This window comes from Anopheles marshallii, chromosome 2 (genome assembly GCF_943734725.1).
Source record: "Anopheles marshallii chromosome 2, idAnoMarsDA_429_01, whole genome shotgun sequence".
Lineage (NCBI taxonomy): Eukaryota > Metazoa > Arthropoda > Insecta > Diptera > Culicidae > Anopheles > Anopheles marshallii.
In genome coordinates, this window is record NC_071326.1 from 9,861,971 (window position 1) to 9,879,129 (window position 17,159).

Here is a 17,159-nt window from a genome sequence, read left to right on the forward strand (position 1 = left end):
GCATTGCATCTGGACGGGAATGGGTACGAGACTGTGTTGCAGCTCAACGATTGCTAAACAAATTGCCAATTGCGTTACGTTAATCTCACTACCGAGCCGATGGAAGCACCAGCATTGGATCGTTGGGGAAGGGTTGGTTTTTGCTTGCTAGTATTGCGCGTACGGTACAGGTTAATGGTGGCCCCCACGGCTCACGCGATCCGGGAGACGCTCGGTTTGGTCAGTATGCGGTGGTCGGCAGCTTCGTCCCCACCGTTACCGTGCCACTCGATCACGACGACCTTGGTGATGCTCGTAAACATGCACACCTCACAGTGAAGCCTTAATTCTCAGAGACGATCTTTGTCCCGGTCGAAGCTCAACGCCTTGAAGAGGCCACCCCGTGACCGGGACGCGCTTGGGCCACTCGTCGACGGTGGCCCCGCAATGGTGGGCGCTCGTCCGGCACGTCCGAATGCGGCCCGCCGCTGCAGATTGTGCTGATCGAGGCTGCCGGCACGGGGACGGCCGAACACGTCCCGCTCCGTACCGTCGCTACCGTCCGTGTCGGTGTCGCTGCGCTTGCGGTGGCTGCGGCGCCGTACCAAACCATCGCCCCCTTCCAGCTCGCTCGGGAAGTCGGTGCTGATGCTTTCGCGCTTCTTCAACTCCGCCGCCAGCATCCGCACCTCCCAGTCGTTGTGATTGAGCTCTTCCTCTTCCTCCTCCTCGTCGTCCTCCTCCTCTTGCTCTTCTTCCTCCTGCTCTTCCTCTTCGTTGCCGGCCTCTTCCTCTTCTTCCGCTTCCTGCTCCAGTTCGCCCTCGAGCTCCTCGCCCAGATCCGCCTCATCGTCACAATCCTCGTCCTCATCGTCGTCGATGTCATCGTCGTCTTCCGTTTGGCGCCTCCGTGGACGACCGCGTCTCATGAGCAGCCTCGCCTCCCCATTCTCGTCGTCTTCCTCATCCTCGTTCTCCTCACCGAAGGGTTGTTCGGTTTCGGACTGTGATTCCGACTGCGAGCTGGACGTGGCCTCAATGTTCACGATCACGCTGTCCGAGATAATGTTGCCCGTGAGTTCGGAAATGACCAGATCCCGGTACGGACTGCGGATGCGGTCCGTGGTAGCGGACATCGTAACGGCGGTGGTGGTGGATGTTGCGGTGGCAGACAGCCGCCTCGGTGGTACCGGAGGTGGTGGCCCCGAGGGACCCGTTCCGACCTGCTGACGCGTACCAAGCGGTGGCGAATCTTTGCGATCGAAACTTTCCTGATCGGTCGATTCGTCCCAGGTGGGTCGGTTGCGCAGCTGACGATGGCGCGGCGATGTGCGAGGTTTCCGACTGCGTGTCTTCGGTTGTCGCGGTGCATCCGAGTCGGAGTGTGGAGAGGAGGCGAAAATGGTGTCCAGGGAGTCACCTCGCTGCAATGGAAAGGAAATTAAGATTGGTGTTTTCGACGCCATTGCCCGATAACACTCACCATGAACGGTAGCTCATTGGAGGACCCGGTACTGCCAGATCCAGATGATCCGGACTTGTGATAAGGCATATCACCGTGTTCCGGTGGTAGCTGCACTTGCAATCCCACCAATCCCTGCTGCTCCGCCTCCAGCTCCAGGATGCGGTTCTGCAGTTTTGATATGATGTCGTCCCGCTTCTTCACCTCCAGCTCCAGGTTGAAGAACTCGTCCTGAAACTTCACCTGTATCTCCTTCATATGCGTCTGGATGACCTGCTTGATGCCCAGCAGCACCTCGCCGAAAAACTCCTGCTCCTCCAGCGAACCTGCGTTGGAACGGTTGGAATTGTTCGGTGTCGGTTCGATATTGTACCCAGTCATACGGACGTGGTCGCGGAACCGGATATATGCATCCAGCAAAGTACGGGTGCCACGTATAAAGCAGTGCAAAAGGGTACCGGGGAGAGGAGTAGTAAGGGGCACGGGGATCGGGACGTTCAAGAGGAACACAAATAGGTCCTCGCATGTAATTGAGTTAGGCGGAGAGGAGAAAACCGTGGAGTTAGCGGTCGAGCGTCGATGCGATGGACATAGTTTAGCATTCACACATTAGCGGGGGGAGTTTCCGTTCGAGTGGCCAGAAAAGAGTAAGTGGAAAGTGAAACCAAGGATGGGAGGCAAAAGAATAGAAACACTTAATTAGAGTTGGCCATTTGGTTGGTTTGTTTGAGAGCCGTCCCGACCGCAAGTAGTTGTCGGGCTGGAGTTGTTCGCCAACATTGTGCCCAGGGTGGCTGGCCTAATAGTAGCGTCCAAGGGAAAACAGTGGCAAGCAATAGCGCTAGGAGAATAGTCTACAGGCGTGCCTGTTGTGTCTGTGTACGAGCGTTTGTTGGGTGCAAGGCATTCTTTATCGTGTTTCATGCGATAAAGCGACCCCGACGGCTGTTGTCGATTGTCTCCACGTCGATGTCGACGGGCAGGGTGTATGGGCCGGAAATCGGAATAATCGAACGCGCAGCTGGCCCGGACATCCTCGTTCGCTTCAGGCTAACGAAGTTTGCCACATGTTCCTCCAGTCCGACGGTACGGTACACACACACACTCTCTCTCTCTCTCCGTGTGGCAGTTGGGCCACATTTCTGGTTCACTTACTTACAGAAGTTGGGTACGGCTACCGGGCATTTGCTCAGAATTTGCCCTGGTACGTGTTGTACATGCGATTTCGTTCGATTCCCTCCCTCGTCAGACATTGAGTTTAGCCAATCAACAACAAATCTAGCTGACCCAGTGTTGGCCCAGTTAAGGAACAAATGCCCAAGCATGATGAGGATAGTTTTATGTGAAAAGGAAATTTGTGTTTGATAGAATTTTATGCGAGAGGGAGGGACAGAACGGGTGGCACAAGAATGGAGTTATTTCCTGCGAAAAAGGACATCGATACTACAAGCATTTGCCAAGCCAGCTAAGCCACGATGCCTACGGGAGGAAGATATGATATGATCCGACGTTGCATGCAAACATAGCAGCCTTTGAGAAGTCTTGGCAGCATGAGTGAAGGGTCCTGTGATGCACTGGAAGTTGGACGCTTTTGTAGAGGCTGAGACGGATGCATTAATCTATTCTTAACCGTATGATAGGTGCTTCGGCAAACATTTGGAACGGTATGCAACCGACATTCTGTAGGGCACTTCATCAGACTTCTAATTATCCTTTGTAGCTTAAATCACACATCATCGATATTGGCTGAGTGATTTGAAGCACTATCTAGACTGAGGTGCAACAAGATTGGCTCACTTTGCAAGTGTCGATGATGATGAAAGGAAAAAGATTAGTGCGGGGAAAGTGAATTCCGAAAGTGCTTCTATTGTTTGCTTTGAATGGTAATATTATTCAGGTAGATGATAGCATTGGTCTAGTTCGATATCCACACATGGAGCCAATACGAAACTCTAATAGCTTGAGATAAACCCTGAATGGAATCGTTGATTAAAAGCAATCATGTTGAATGGCCAATGGGCCAATGCAAGATGTATCTAGTTATAAGCCCTCCAGCCTTCAGCCACTCAATGGATGATTGTTGTGAGAAGGATGTTTTCGCCATAACAAATGAAATACAACTCATGAGCAACGTAGGCTGTTTGATATCAACTAAAGAAATAAAAGGAGGATTTGAAGTAAGTAAATGACTAGACTTGCATTTCAAACGCAAATATGAAGCTAAAATGCAAATGCGAGTGAAACAAAGTATCATTTAAAATTATTAACCGCCAACGCGCAAAGAAGCATTCGATAGCATACATTCAGGGGTTTAAATTGACTCTGCATCGAAGCGTTACTAAAGGTAACGTATGTAACGCGCTCATAGTGGGAATGGACTATTTGGTGTGCTTTAAAATCAAAATGTTTTAACAAAAATATTTTTTTTATTTTATAAGGAATTTATTTAATTTAAAGAGTAATCAGTAAAATTAATTAACATAAATTAATTAACATTTAAAATTTTATGAGGGGTGTTGATAGGTTTAGAAAGCATGAATATTCTTTAAACAAAATCATCAATGCATGTTGTATGTGATGGAATTAATCATAAGTTATTTAAAAACGTACGTTGTACGTACTTCAACGTACAAATGTATTTCAAAAATATATGTGGGGGCTGCAACTGAAGTTTATGACGAAAGTAAATCTATTATTATATAACAGTACAGCATTTTTAACTGGCGTATTAGGATAAGCATATTTAAAATGGAGAGCTTTGAAATGTACACTTATAAAAGGCAGCAATAACTGAATACAGAGGAGATTGCGATAGGCAGTTTGCGTAGCCAGAGACACTTGAAAGAAGCCGCCATATATCTATATATTCATTGCGGACAATACTAGTAGTGTTGCGGGTGGCATGTGACCTGCTACATCCACTACACCACTTACCTTTGATAAGTTTGCGCTGGCTGGCCAGGGCGGAGAGAGACGACCTGTGTGTCGGATCCGCACCATCCGGATCGAGATCGATGTCCGGATCGACGTGCGGATCGTAAGGAAAGCCCCGGTGCGCATCACCATTGCTGATGACCGCCAGTGCGTTGCGCGTATCTTCATCGCCCACCGTTCGGCCCGGCCCTTCAGGTCCCGGCAGCCCTGTGGGAGATATCCGATGGTACTGACGATGTTCCTCCCGGTGGTGCTCTGCGTGATGGTGGTGCTCCTCGTGGAGCACCTGATAGTAGCGTTCGTGCTCCTGTTCGATGGAGGTGGTGGCCACCGGCAGACGGTCGTCAGCATGCGACGAGGTCAGCGGTGCCGTGGATATGGAATGCGGCACACCCGGTGCAGTGCCGGTGGCCGTTTGTGCGCTAAGAAGGGGAAAAAGACTACGTTCTTCAATAGAGTCACACTGGGCAGCACTGCTGGGAGGGCTAGAGAGTGTGTTCCTATGGAAGGTGACGCTTTTGGCGAATTTGCTGTGTCTGGCAACGTACCCTTCGACCGTCTGTGCTCGCATCAGCTTCTTGAGGTCGCGGGTCGGCCGTTGTTCCAGCGCTGCCTTGTCCTCGGACAGCTTCTTCAGTATGCTCTTCAGCTGGCGCCGCTCGAGCGTTTCGTTCGACTCGGGGCTCAGTGGCAGCAGGCCGTTCGAGTCGGATCGCTTGGGCGATTCGCTTTTCGAGCGGACCGTGTGCGCCATACCGGAACCCTCGCTCTGGCTGCGCGTCAGCTGGTCCAGCAGGTCGTGCGTACTGGCGGTGCTGGTATTCGAATCCGTACAGTCGAGACTAAGGCTGCGCGTTTTGATGGCCGACTCCAGCTCGGCCAGCTTCTGGCGCTCGTTCAGGATCTTTAGCTTTTTTACGAAGGGTAAACCGCAGTACTCGGGCGACAGGTCGTCGATCGAGAGGTAGCTCTTCGGTTCGCTTGATACCAGCTTTATTGGCTTCGGTTTCATGCGCACCCTGGCCGGAACAGTCCTCGCGGAACTCGATGCAGTAGAGGTTCGGTGCGTTCGACTTCCGCTTGCCACTTCGCTATCGCTGACGGAGGCTGCTTCTCCCGCTGCACAGGACAGGATCTTGTTCGGCAAGAACGACGTCGGAGGAGCACAGGTTGTGGGGGGAGCAGACGAAATCGGCGGAGGCGTCATCGAGACGAGCGAATTGAGGTTGAGATCAGCCGGAATGGAAGTTTTGAGGCGGTTGCGCTTAGACTGTTTCAGTATCGGTGACTCCTCGGATGCAGCATTGTTGAGGCTCGTGTAACTGCCACCGAGACTCACCACCGTCGCCAGCTTCAGCTTGGACCAGGGCTTCAGCTGATCGTCCCCTTTGAGATGGCCCAGCGAGCGTATCTTATCCTTAAGGGATTGCGCGGTGGACGGCTTGGCCGGATGGTGTTGTTGTTGTTGATGCTGCTGCTGCTGCGCCCCCGCTTTACCGTGTGCCACCACATTCTGGATCAGTTGCTGCTTCATGTCGGTGATCTCGTGTATCGTACCGGGTACCGAGGCTGGTTTCGAGTCACCGTGATGCTTCGAATCCTGATGGTGCAGACTGCGAATTCGGTCCTTGAAGGACACGCGCATCGTCGGTTTGGCATGGTGGCCTGCCACACCCGTCGTGTTCAAGATCGGGCTCGGCGGTGCCTTTACCGTGGGAGACGTCGGACTCATGCTCTGCACTATCGATGGCGAGCTAGACGTTTGGTTCGATGTCACTTGCAGCTGCGTTGCCGAGGAAAAATGGGGAAGAGAAAAGCACAAGGACGAAGACAACATTACTTGCGTGGTCACATTGACAGCGACCTGGCGAGGGCGAGCGAACCCCCGCTTCGTGGGGGCTCCAATGACAATATGGCGCGTGGTCGGTTTTGGGATGCCGGTGGTTGCTTGGCTAGGAGGTGGTTTCGGCATCCGGGGTGGTAGTAGAGTGTGGTGGTTTTGCTAGCTTGGAGGCATTCTAATTTGCATTCTCGCTATGCATTCTGTTCAGTTTTGGTGGCCCGTTTTCTGCTGATCGGGACGGGCGTGCTGGGTGCTCGGTACACAAGTTGACCGGGTGCGGGAAATCTAGAGATAATCTACACGTGTTAAACCGATCTCGAGGGACGAAATTTACATTTACAACAAGATAGTTTACAAAGGCACCACCACACCACGACCGAATTAATTTCGCCGTCTCAAAAGTGGGGGATTAATTCCGTCCGTGGATCGGTTCTAGAGTTACTGAGAATTCTGGATGGAATGTGCAATTGGGTCGACAATGCTAAACAAATTGCAAGACAGGATGGAATACCGGTACTAGTGTGCAAGATACTTTCCAAGCTAGATGCTATTAAGGAAGGAAAAACGCAATTGAACAAGACGCAAATGCCCTTCAAATGGCGCGAACGGTTCACACACTCTTCGCGGTGTATTTGTTGCGGACAATGCGTGTGAATGCTGCTCGACCGAATCTGAATCTTGTCGTCGCTGGTGCTTTGTTGCGACGCGAGGGAAAGTTGCTGGGGAAAAAGCTGCAGCAGTCGAGACGAGATTAATTCGATTCACAGTACACTAGTAGCTGGTAATCCTATTAAAACGGGAACATCCGTGATGCACATTGAGGCGCAAACCATGGCACGAAGGTTCATCCGAACGTGAATGAACACGGTGCGAGATTTGAATTGAATCACTAATTTATGTTGATGTGACTTCGGTGGAATAACAATGGAATTGTCTTCTCAGAAAGCCTGTGACACAAACGGTGTACTATATGTAGGTAAATTGTATGCCAACTGCTTCTTATTACCAACCAAGTGTGTGCAAAGTGTAGCTCTAGCTGAAAAGCTCAAACTTCACATTGTAAATCGGAATGTCCCAGGTTTTGGGAGAATGTTGTGAAAATATTCTGGAAATATTTTCTATTCCACCATTGTGTTTGGCAAGGGTCTCTTAAAATTGAAACCTGAATAACCTCAAATTCCTTGAGGAATAACTTGAAGTTCCTTGAGTTCCACAATTCAAACTCCAATCGACAGTTTTTGTTTGGGAAATTAAGAGATGAATTTCCTTCGAAACGAACAGAGAGTTCTAAACGGTCCAAAACGTTCCAGCGATTACGAAAGCCCCGTTTCACTTCCTTCCTGCTGCATCTACGCAACTCCCCTATCCGCATCCGCATTACCTTCGATTGGCTTTCCTTCGCTAGCCGATCCTCTTTCGCTTTGAGCAATTTCAGTCTTTGCATCAGCGGCAACCCAGCGCCGATCACTTCCGGTTCCGGTTCTTCCTGTATCGATTCCTGTGGTGATATGGCAGAGGTTACGTGAGTATGCGGCGGTGAAATTATTTGTGCAGTAGCCTTCGCGGCCCGTTCTTCGCGATCCTTTTGTATTTGTTCGAGTGATCGGTTTGATCGGTATTTGTCGTATTTTGTGGCGCGTCGTGGTATATAGCGTTTGATAAATGGTGTTGTGCACAGTTTGTCGCCAACGTTTGTTCGCGTGGGTGTTGCGTAAGCGTTTTGCGTTGCATGTTGAAGTGTGTGTAGATTTTTTTTTTTGTTGGTTGTTGATTATGTTCATTTGCATTAAAGCAAATTGTGATGGTGGTGGTGATGGATATTTATTACACATTTTTTTTTGGTTTTTGGTTGGTTTTGTTGGCGGGGTACACGTGCATTTTACATAAATACACACACACACACACACATTGAGAGACGAACACAGACACAAATGTACAAATGTATATAGAGATACACACGGGTACGTGGGAAATCAAAAAAGAGAGAAAAGAAGAGAAAAAAAACAACGTTCTAAGAATGCGCTAGTCAGGTTTGGCAGCACTAAAGGACATTTTTGTATTTATACAAGAGATGAGTGCGTCAAACGCATGTGGTGATGGAATGTGGCTGTTGTGAGTGTGGGTAAGTGTTGTGCCAAATGGTTGCTAATGAATGGTTGTAGCGTGGCAAAGGTGCAAGTGTTTTGGATAATAATTCGAATGGAGTAGTCTGATGGGGGAAGTGGCATGTCTGCGAACAAAGGCTCAGGGTACAATGTGTGAGGGAAAGCTTCTCCGATTGTCGGATTTTTCGGCTGTCTAACATCGGCAAACAACAGTGAACTAGGTCCTAACGAAAGCGAACAGCGCGGGGTGAAGCCTACGGTGGGTAAACGGGTGCCAACAAGGACCGACAATCCGGCCCACTACACCATGGAATTAACAGGGAGGGTTTGGGAAACGCTATCGCTTTAATCGGAGTAAAACATTTTTCCAGTAATCCTAACTAACATCGGAATGTTGAAAGGCAAGTTCAACGTACTGAGCTACGGTGGGGCGGGGAGTGGCGTGGAGTAACACGGGACACGTGGGACACTTGCCAAGCGCTAATACACAGCATGTGAGGACCCTAGCAACGGTTGGACACACAAGTCACCAACACTGCACGGAAAGATGGGGTTGACCGACAACCCCCCATTTTGTTTGGAATGTGATTGATCGACAGGGGGGGGGTCAATGATTTGTCTCTTGCATGAAAGCATGAACAAGGGTGCTAAGGTGAGCTCAACAATATATTATTTGCCGCTTGCGTATTAGTCCAGGTGTTTTGTAAAATACCGCGACTTGCATGTGACGTGAAGTGTGACTCTTATGTGAATGTTTCGTAACGATGATACCGATGATGATGATGATGATGATGATGGCGTCCACTGTGAGAATGTTTGCCCTATGCCGTGAGGATGTGTACTTCGTGTGTGGGTTGTGTGAGTACGATTTGGTGGATGGATGGTGGTGTAAAACGATCCACTGACTTGTTTTTCCTTGAGCAGCCGGAGCCGTTGCAGCAGTGGAAGCCCGGCCCCGATCGGGCTCGGCACCTTGTCAGTGTCCTTGCCCTCGTCCTCCGTCTGGATGTCGTCCGATTTGACGCGCGGCATGCGCTTCAGCATCGTTTTGGGCGTTTTGTTGCCACCGCTTCCACCGCTGCCCCCGCTGCCAGCACCGCCCGAACCGCCACCCGAGGTTGCGTTCCCGTGCAGTGGCTGCATCTCGATCGATTCATTGCTACGTCTGGTTGTTCCCGTCCTAATAAAAACGGATCATTAGATGGGTGAGTCATGGAGCCGGTGGTTTGGTGGAAGTCCCTCGACTAGCGTATACGTACCTGGACTTGCGCAGCACATTCTTCAGTCCCTTAACATCACTCCTAAGCTTATCTACGATACGTTTTGAGGCACTATTATCACTACTATCACCTTGGTTATTGTGGGTATTTGAGCTACGATCACCGGCATGTTCCTTAGCGGCGTGCTTGTTGGCGTGCTTCTTATTGACGCAGCGCACCTCCATCAGTCTTTTCCGACCCAGCGTCTGCAGGATCTCTTGTGCTTCCGGGTAGTCCTTCATCGCGGTCAGGACGTCTTCGCGGGACAGCGAGAACAGTTCCGAGTAGCCGACCGAACGCACATCGGCTGTCCGTCTGTGGTGGGATGCATGAAGGAAAGGGGGAAAAATTGTCGACCAAATGTCAAATTGTGTTCCGATGTTCCGAAACTCCAACCAACCCCGCACCCTTTCCCCTCCCCCTCCATTCTATACCCACTTTCCCCGGGCGGGGTCTCTCACTCACTTGTTCAATCCGTCCAAGTTAAGGATGCCGATCTCACCGAAAAAGTCGCCCGCCTTCATCGTGGTCAGCACCTTGCCGGTTTCGCTCAGCACCTCCAGGATGCCGTCGGCAATGATGAACATCTCCCGGGCGACCTCACCCTTCCGGCAGATCGAGTCACCCGGCGTGAAGATGTAGGCCTTCATTTTCAGCACCAAATCGTGCAGAAACTCTGGCTGGCACTCTTGAAATATTGTCACCTTTTTCAGCACGCTTAAATTGACATGTAAGGCCAGTTCGGTTTTCAGCTTGTCCGGTAGCAGACCGAGCGCGGTGTTGATGTCACCGCCGCCCTGTATCCGGCCGCGTGACCAGCTGTAATCGTACCATCGGAGTACGCGCCGCTTCATACCGCCAGGCACCTGTGTGTGCGTGTGTGTGGAGGTTATTGTGATGTGTTTTGGTCGAAGGTTCCGATACGCGAACTCCTGTTTTACCTACCTTGTGGTGTCGCATGTACGTCTTCGCACCGTCCAGAAGCCGTTCAAACTCCAACCGGTTGGCATTTCGGTTCGTGATGACGTTGCCCACCTGCCCTACGATGGTGGCAAAGATGAAGACACCGATCAGGTAGCTAACTATCGTGAATACGTATCTAAGATATTGGTCAAAGGAGAAAAACATTGTTCAGAATGTAATAACCTTCAACGCGATATCGGCTTCTTCGTGTAATGTGACAGCTCATGCATCTTATACTATCAAAGTTTTCGAATATAATTATCAATCCCTTGCCTTTTGCTCAAGTTACATTATGTTTTCCCTCCAAAGGTTTGTAGTACATCTTGCTTTGTTCGTGATAATAATGCTCGTTTAATGGGACTAATTTCCACACTGAAGGCTGTCATTTGCATTACAGGATTGCAGTAGGTCTGTTTGGAACTGAACGGATACGCTCGCATCACAAAACAATGGCATCCATCAGTAGCGATGCATCCATTCCGGATGCCTTACTAAATGTTGTGCTTGCCACTGGTTTAGCAAAACATGGCTAAACCCGCTAGGTGGATCCATCCATTCCGGATGCCTTACTAAATGTTGTGCTTGCCACTGGTTTAGCAAAACATGGCTAAACCTGCTAGGTGGATAGGATTGATATTCGAAAACTTTGATTAAGTTGTTATGATCAACGGGGTGGGAGCTGGCAAAAAAAGGCTTATCATCGGACGACGCTACCAGTTATCGATTCGATTTTCCTCTGATGACCATATTTTGTGTGCCAATCCGTCACGTTCACGCTTCGTTGGAGAGCAAGTGTTGCGAAACATCCACCGCCCAAAGGATACGCTATACTTGATGTTTCGTAACCTTGTTCGGTTTCGGTTAGCAGAAGCCAGCTCTGCCAGCGTGTCTAATCAATCAAAAGCATGCTTGTTCTAGCGCGGAACAGCCGCGAACTCCCAGAAGTCGCAAAGGTTGCACGTTACGAACATGGCACACAGGGAGAATGGTCGGTGGTGGTCCACATGCCAAAGCCCAAGCAAAACGAATCGACGGACAGCCTCCAGAAAACTTCACACCACTGGCTAGCAATGGAAGTGGGGGGAAAAACCTAAGCGTTACATTTGCGCTTGTTTTGCGACCAGTTTTAGCATTATATTCGAAAACTTTGAGATGGGTTGTCGGGGTGGACAACAACAATGCACAGGCAGAATCGAAAGTGAGTTAAAAGCGGTAACCGCTTCCTACCCTCGAGACGAGTTGAACTGCAGCAGTCTGGATTTGAGGCCGCGCCTGGGAAGTGATCTAGGGCCGTCCGCCGATTGTGACGGTCTGTGTGTTGTTTCGGGTTACAAACACATGCGTACCGGTATACACGGTAGGGAATTAAAAATCAAAACAAGAGCAACGTTATTCGGAGGACGCCACATGGCACACCGGCAACTTACTCGGCATTCGTTTCCGGCGTGGGCAGATCACCGATCGTCGTGAGGGTCAGCGTCGACCAGTACAGGCTGCCGAGATACTTGCGGGTGAGCGTCGCGTAGTCTCCCGGCCGGTACGGATAGACCCAGTCGCCCTGTGTGAAGAGAACCAGCGTCTTAAATTAGCACCGGGTGCCTTTGTTAACTTGAGCCGCTATGGTCTCCTACCTGGAAGCCCTCTGCCTCGGACAGCAGGAAGTAGAAGCACCCGAACCAGTGGGCGAGTATAAGCAGTATGTGGATCAGGTTGACTACGCGCCACAGGTTAGGCCACACGGTGCGACTCTCTACGATGTAGTAATACTTGACCGCTCGATAGACCTGGAGGGAGAAGGACAGAATACGATAAATATATAGAATACCTACACCTCTCTCTCGCGTTAAAATATACGCTTACTTTGAAAAACCTCGGAAATCGTAACATCGGCTGGCTGCCCAACCGGAACTGTAAAATGTCCAGCGGCACTAGCGCCGCCAAATCTAGGAGAAAAGCGCGCGATCGTAAATAGTGTCCGGCCAGCTTCCGCGAGTCGTACACCTGCAAAAACCGAAGTTGTTGGGTACGTTAGTGCTTCGGTCCGACAGTGGAGCGAGCCAAACAACGATATGTGGACTCACCATCAGACCTTGCTCCAGGTAGCCGGTGCGCAGCTGTACCGCCACGTCGAAGATGAATACTATATCGGTGAGGCAATCACAGGACAGCCAGAAGCGGCTCGCATTGCTCTGCAGCTCCGGGAAGCTCTGGCGCACGATCAGCGTCCAGAGGTTGTACAGTATGCTGATCGTGACCAGCATGAGCCAGTAGAAGTAGAAGTTCTCGTCCGGATTCACGACCGTGCGCGGTATCTTCGCGAACCGACGCCTTCGTCGAACCGTTTTCTCCGCATCAGTCGCACCCTCGGACCCGGTATCTTCCACCGTTTCCTGTGTGAGCGGAAAGAGCAGAGCGCTGTCAACGTTGTCAACGGTGGACGAGGTGTCTATGACCTGCATATACCTGTGCCTCCGGTATCTGGCGGGTGGAGAACCGTTTCAGGAAGGAGTCCTCCCGCTTGAGAGGTGGTTTCTTCTGCATGGCAGAGGAAATTTGTACCGTCGTGCGCAACTTCATCCATCGTTGGTTCGACTTCGTTCTGAGGGGTGGGCGAGGATTGTCGGGTTGTGTTGCATTGTTCGTAACCATTTTGTGCACGCGTGATAAAATGCCAAACAAATGGCACGTAGGGCAAAACGTGGCGGTGCGCGAAACAGAGTGAAAGAGAACGGAATGGAGTTGAAAGGTTAAAACATACTCTGCCAAATTTGGTTGCCATAGTGATGGTGGTCTGCTACTTCAAGTTATGCTTTTTTTATTTCGTTAGCACACAAACATTACGACGAAAACATAGTAATTATAGAGAGACAGAGAGAGATAGAGAGATACAGACAGAGAGAGAAAGAGAGATAAAGGATCGTAACGGGGTGGTGGCATTATGTGAGGATCAAATTTCGAGCACACAGGACGGCTTAGTTATCCAATCGTTTGGTTTTTGCTGTTGCGGTAGATTGTTTTTGGGCTGTCTGTTTACGAATACAATATGTAGATATAAAAAGCAAAACACACACACACACACACACTCGGAAACATGGAAATACGCTAAAAATGGAAACGTAGCAAGGCAAAGATTGGGAAGAACGAACATCGAAGGTGTTGCTTGTACTGTTGAAAGAGTCAAAAACACTAAAGATTGGTAAACAGAGAGATAAAGAGAGTAACCAGGAGGAGTGTGAATGACTAGCTATGCATCTAAAAACGGGTAAAGTTGGTTGAAAATTCTGCTAACCCACCGAACAACTGGAAACACATCCAACTACACACAGCCCACGGTCGTTTCGCGATCGACCGGTGCGGATTAGACGCAATTCGTTTAATCGAAGCGCACAGATTTATTGAGTTAGAACACATTGCTATGACGATGCACAAGACGGTACAGAACACATCCAGAAGGAAATAGAAAGAAGTGTAATTTTGCGGGGTATTTGGAGAAATAGAAACGAAAAAACCCCAGAAGAAAGTAGCGCTCCATCATTAAAATGGTGGACACGCCGGTTCCCCTTTGTAGTACTCATTCCCGGATGCTGCTAGTGCGGTAGTTTGTGTGTGTGTGGTTGTACGGTGTGTCTATAATTTCGAGCAGTAATACTGTTGTGCGGTGAACACAGGCCCACCGATTTGGGGCTTTCGTTTGGTGCTGCGAGCAAGGGTCAGATTCGTTGGGTGTCTCTGTTTTACAACGTGTTGGCAGGTGAAGAGAAATAGAAACATCATCAACAAACAGAGCTTCGTCGTAAAACGGAACTTTCAACATTACACAAAACAGAAACATTGACACAAACACTCACACACACACAAAGAGAGAAAGGTCGGACAGTGAATCGAAGGTTTAGAGAAAAGATTGTGGAAGTTGAGTATAGCAAGTGAGTTGATTAAAGAAGTTCTTTTCTCCGGTGTGTTATCACGAAAGAGACACATTGTTTCTGGGAAATAGGTAAGTAGAGCAGTACAGAGAGAAAGAGAGACAGACGAAACAGAGAGACGAACGAACGAACGCCAACAAAAAGAAACGCACAAAATTCCAATCGCGATCGCGAGGTGGCATCGATTTTTAATGTTTGCTTTGTTTATGCTAGAAGAAAGGACACACATTTCGATAGTAAATATGTTACTTGGATGAAATTTTGCCACCTACGTATCCAGAATTTTTAGACGTGCATTTGAAATTCCTTGGATATGGTAGAAAATTTCACTACCACTATTAGTAACAGATTAGTAACAGCAAAATTAGTTCATGATAAAAATTCTATCCTATACAGCGCTTCTACCCTATAAAACAAAAAAAAAGTTAATTGGGAAGTCTATCATTAAGTGTCCATTTCGGAGATGAAAAGATGTTTCTACGAACTAATGTATTTTTCTTAACACTCGGTTTTGTTCACTTCAAGCGTTGACCTTTGGGACCGTATCGCGTTGAAGAGTGTCGATGAATTTCACTCTTCACAAATGAATAATTACTGGCCCGTCTGCTCAGTGCAGCCTTCGACTAGCGCCAGAGGATTCTGATTAATGGTCAATTAGTTTGGCTCGGTTCTACAAAAAAAGGGAATGACGCTTTCCGTAAACGTAAACAATCTCCAAACCCAGTACACCATGGGAAAAGTCAGTGCACCATGGTAATGGAATGTAATCCACCACCACCACTAGCAAAGAATCTTGTGATGAAATGAGCGGCTTTTGGTTGATAAACTGTGATGATTAGGCCTATTTGGTCGGTGAAAAATATTTGATCCTCAAAATTAGCTCACCCTTGAAGCCGTTATCCTGTGCGTGTTGTTTGCGCTTTGATTGTGACATCGTTTATTCTTAATTAAACGACCTCCCCGTCCCAGGGCTCTGCCGGTGTTAAGTTGACTTTACCAATCACTGCTAACCAGGCTGACAGCATAATTGTAGCAAACTCAATTACAACGCAAAGACAACCGGAAAGTCTTAGAGTTGTGAAGTAGTTTGTATTGTTGATTACTTAAAGGCGTTCTTGTTAGCTTTTTAGGCCAACAGATCCGCTCAATCTGCTACATTTAAGGCAAAAATGTAAGCACGGCGACGTTTGTATGCATCCGTGAACGATTACCCTCTAGGGAATTATCAAAAGTTTCCACATTCCTAAAACTAAAGCTCATCAGCAGGCAAAAGCTGCTTGAAAATAGTATCATAAACGGAGCTGATGAAGAAATTTGGCCATTCTTAGCAGGATGATTTATTAACGACCTGGAGATTGTGGTTTGCCTGCACCCCCAAAACCATCCAACCGGTGGGCCCGGTGGGCTTTTGTTGGTAAAATTTATGTTAAAAAGTAACCGAAACCATCGGGAGGAAAATTAATCTTAAAGTTTGCTTAACGCACCATGTCCTGTGGCATCAAAGAAATTTGTCGTTCGTCGTGGGTTTCATTGGTTGTTAACCGCTTGTGCCTAACCGCACTGGACAAAAACACAGATGGTGGGTTTGTAACATAAACAATCTGCTTTGGTTGCTGGCACATTTCGCTGGCTTTAGACCAGCGAAATCCGTTTCTGCTGAGCTTAAAGCTTGCGTTTTAATGTCTATACTATCTTCGATCAAATTTCCCACGGAGTGTAAACTGTCACGAACGGCTAATGTGCGCTGGAAGTCAAGCTGGTTTTCAAACGTCCTCCGGGCAGATTTTAAACACCAAATCGCACCACACACACACACACACACCGAACGGTGGCAATATTGAAATTTAATTGCTTCCCATTTGCTTCGTCGCGTGGTGCCATTTTGCATGCCGCCATGGTTTTGCAGAAAGGCCACCAACCTTCCACCGTTTGGTTGGTTTTCCCGAAGACAAATTGGAAAACTTTTCCAATCAGCTGCCTGCAATGATCAGACGCCATTGTATGCGGATCGAGCGCGGAGATTTTCGCAGATTTTTTTCATCTCCTGTGACCACTTGGTTGCGCGCCAACACTAAATGGGTGACATCTATTATCACCATGTTACTTTCATGTACGGTTTTTGGGATACTTCCTTCAAACTGCCCGCTCACCCGTTTTGCATTAGATCGTGGAAACATCTTTTCATTATTGAAGGACGAGATAAATTTTTCATGACGCACATGACGGCAACGATCGCAGTAGCAATGGTGAGACGGATGGGGGGGAGTATCGGAAAACAGTAGGCGTTTTTTTTGCCAAATTTCGAGCGACAAAGTGTACGACCGAGTCGTGGTGGTATGTTTTAATTAACGTGAGCCGCACTCACCTCGTCGCCTTGTTTCTTCTTTGCTGTGACGCAACTGTGCAAGTGCAACCGATAGCCTGCCTGTATGATACCAGCCTGCTCGTAACGACCTTTGACCCGGAGCTAGGGAAAAGAAAAACCTCAGCGAGACAGACCACAGTCCTCCCAAACGGGCCATTTGACCGCGTGGTAGGGGATAGTGGATAGAATCTTTTGTCTAATGTCCGCCCGAGGCTCTAATGTTCGTGTGTGTGTGTTTGTGTAAATGTGTGTCTCTAGTGTACAATTTCGGTTCATTCTCATACCCGACTACCACCGTTAACAGGATCATAAGTTTGAGTTACCAC

The 17,159-nt window shown here is 48.8% G+C and overlaps 1 protein-coding gene across 1 annotated transcript in view; it reads right to left on the minus strand.

Moving 5' to 3' along the window:
* Positions 1–256: 256 nt before the first annotated feature.
* LOC128709654 (uncharacterized) overlaps positions 257–17,159 on the minus strand; it is a 42,035-nt gene continuing 25,132 nt past the window's right edge. Inside the window, exons 6-19 of the mRNA XM_053804660.1 lie at positions 13,009–13,137; positions 12,627–12,935; positions 12,406–12,546; positions 12,177–12,329; positions 11,973–12,103; positions 11,773–11,856; positions 10,528–10,681; positions 10,048–10,448; positions 9,583–9,897; positions 9,230–9,503; positions 7,600–7,800; positions 4,376–6,158; positions 1,463–1,767; positions 257–1,403 (exon numbers count right to left, since the gene is read on the minus strand). Of these exons, the coding sequence (XP_053660635.1) occupies positions 330–1,403; positions 1,463–1,767; positions 4,376–6,158; positions 7,600–7,800; positions 9,230–9,503; positions 9,583–9,897; positions 10,048–10,448; positions 10,528–10,681; positions 11,773–11,856; positions 11,973–12,103; positions 12,177–12,329; positions 12,406–12,546; positions 12,627–12,935; positions 13,009–13,137 (5,454 nt within the window). The 3' untranslated portion in view covers positions 257–329. The remainder of the gene's footprint in view (positions 1,404–1,462; positions 1,768–4,375; positions 6,159–7,599; positions 7,801–9,229; positions 9,504–9,582; positions 9,898–10,047; positions 10,449–10,527; positions 10,682–11,772; positions 11,857–11,972; positions 12,104–12,176; positions 12,330–12,405; positions 12,547–12,626; positions 12,936–13,008; positions 13,138–17,159) is intronic.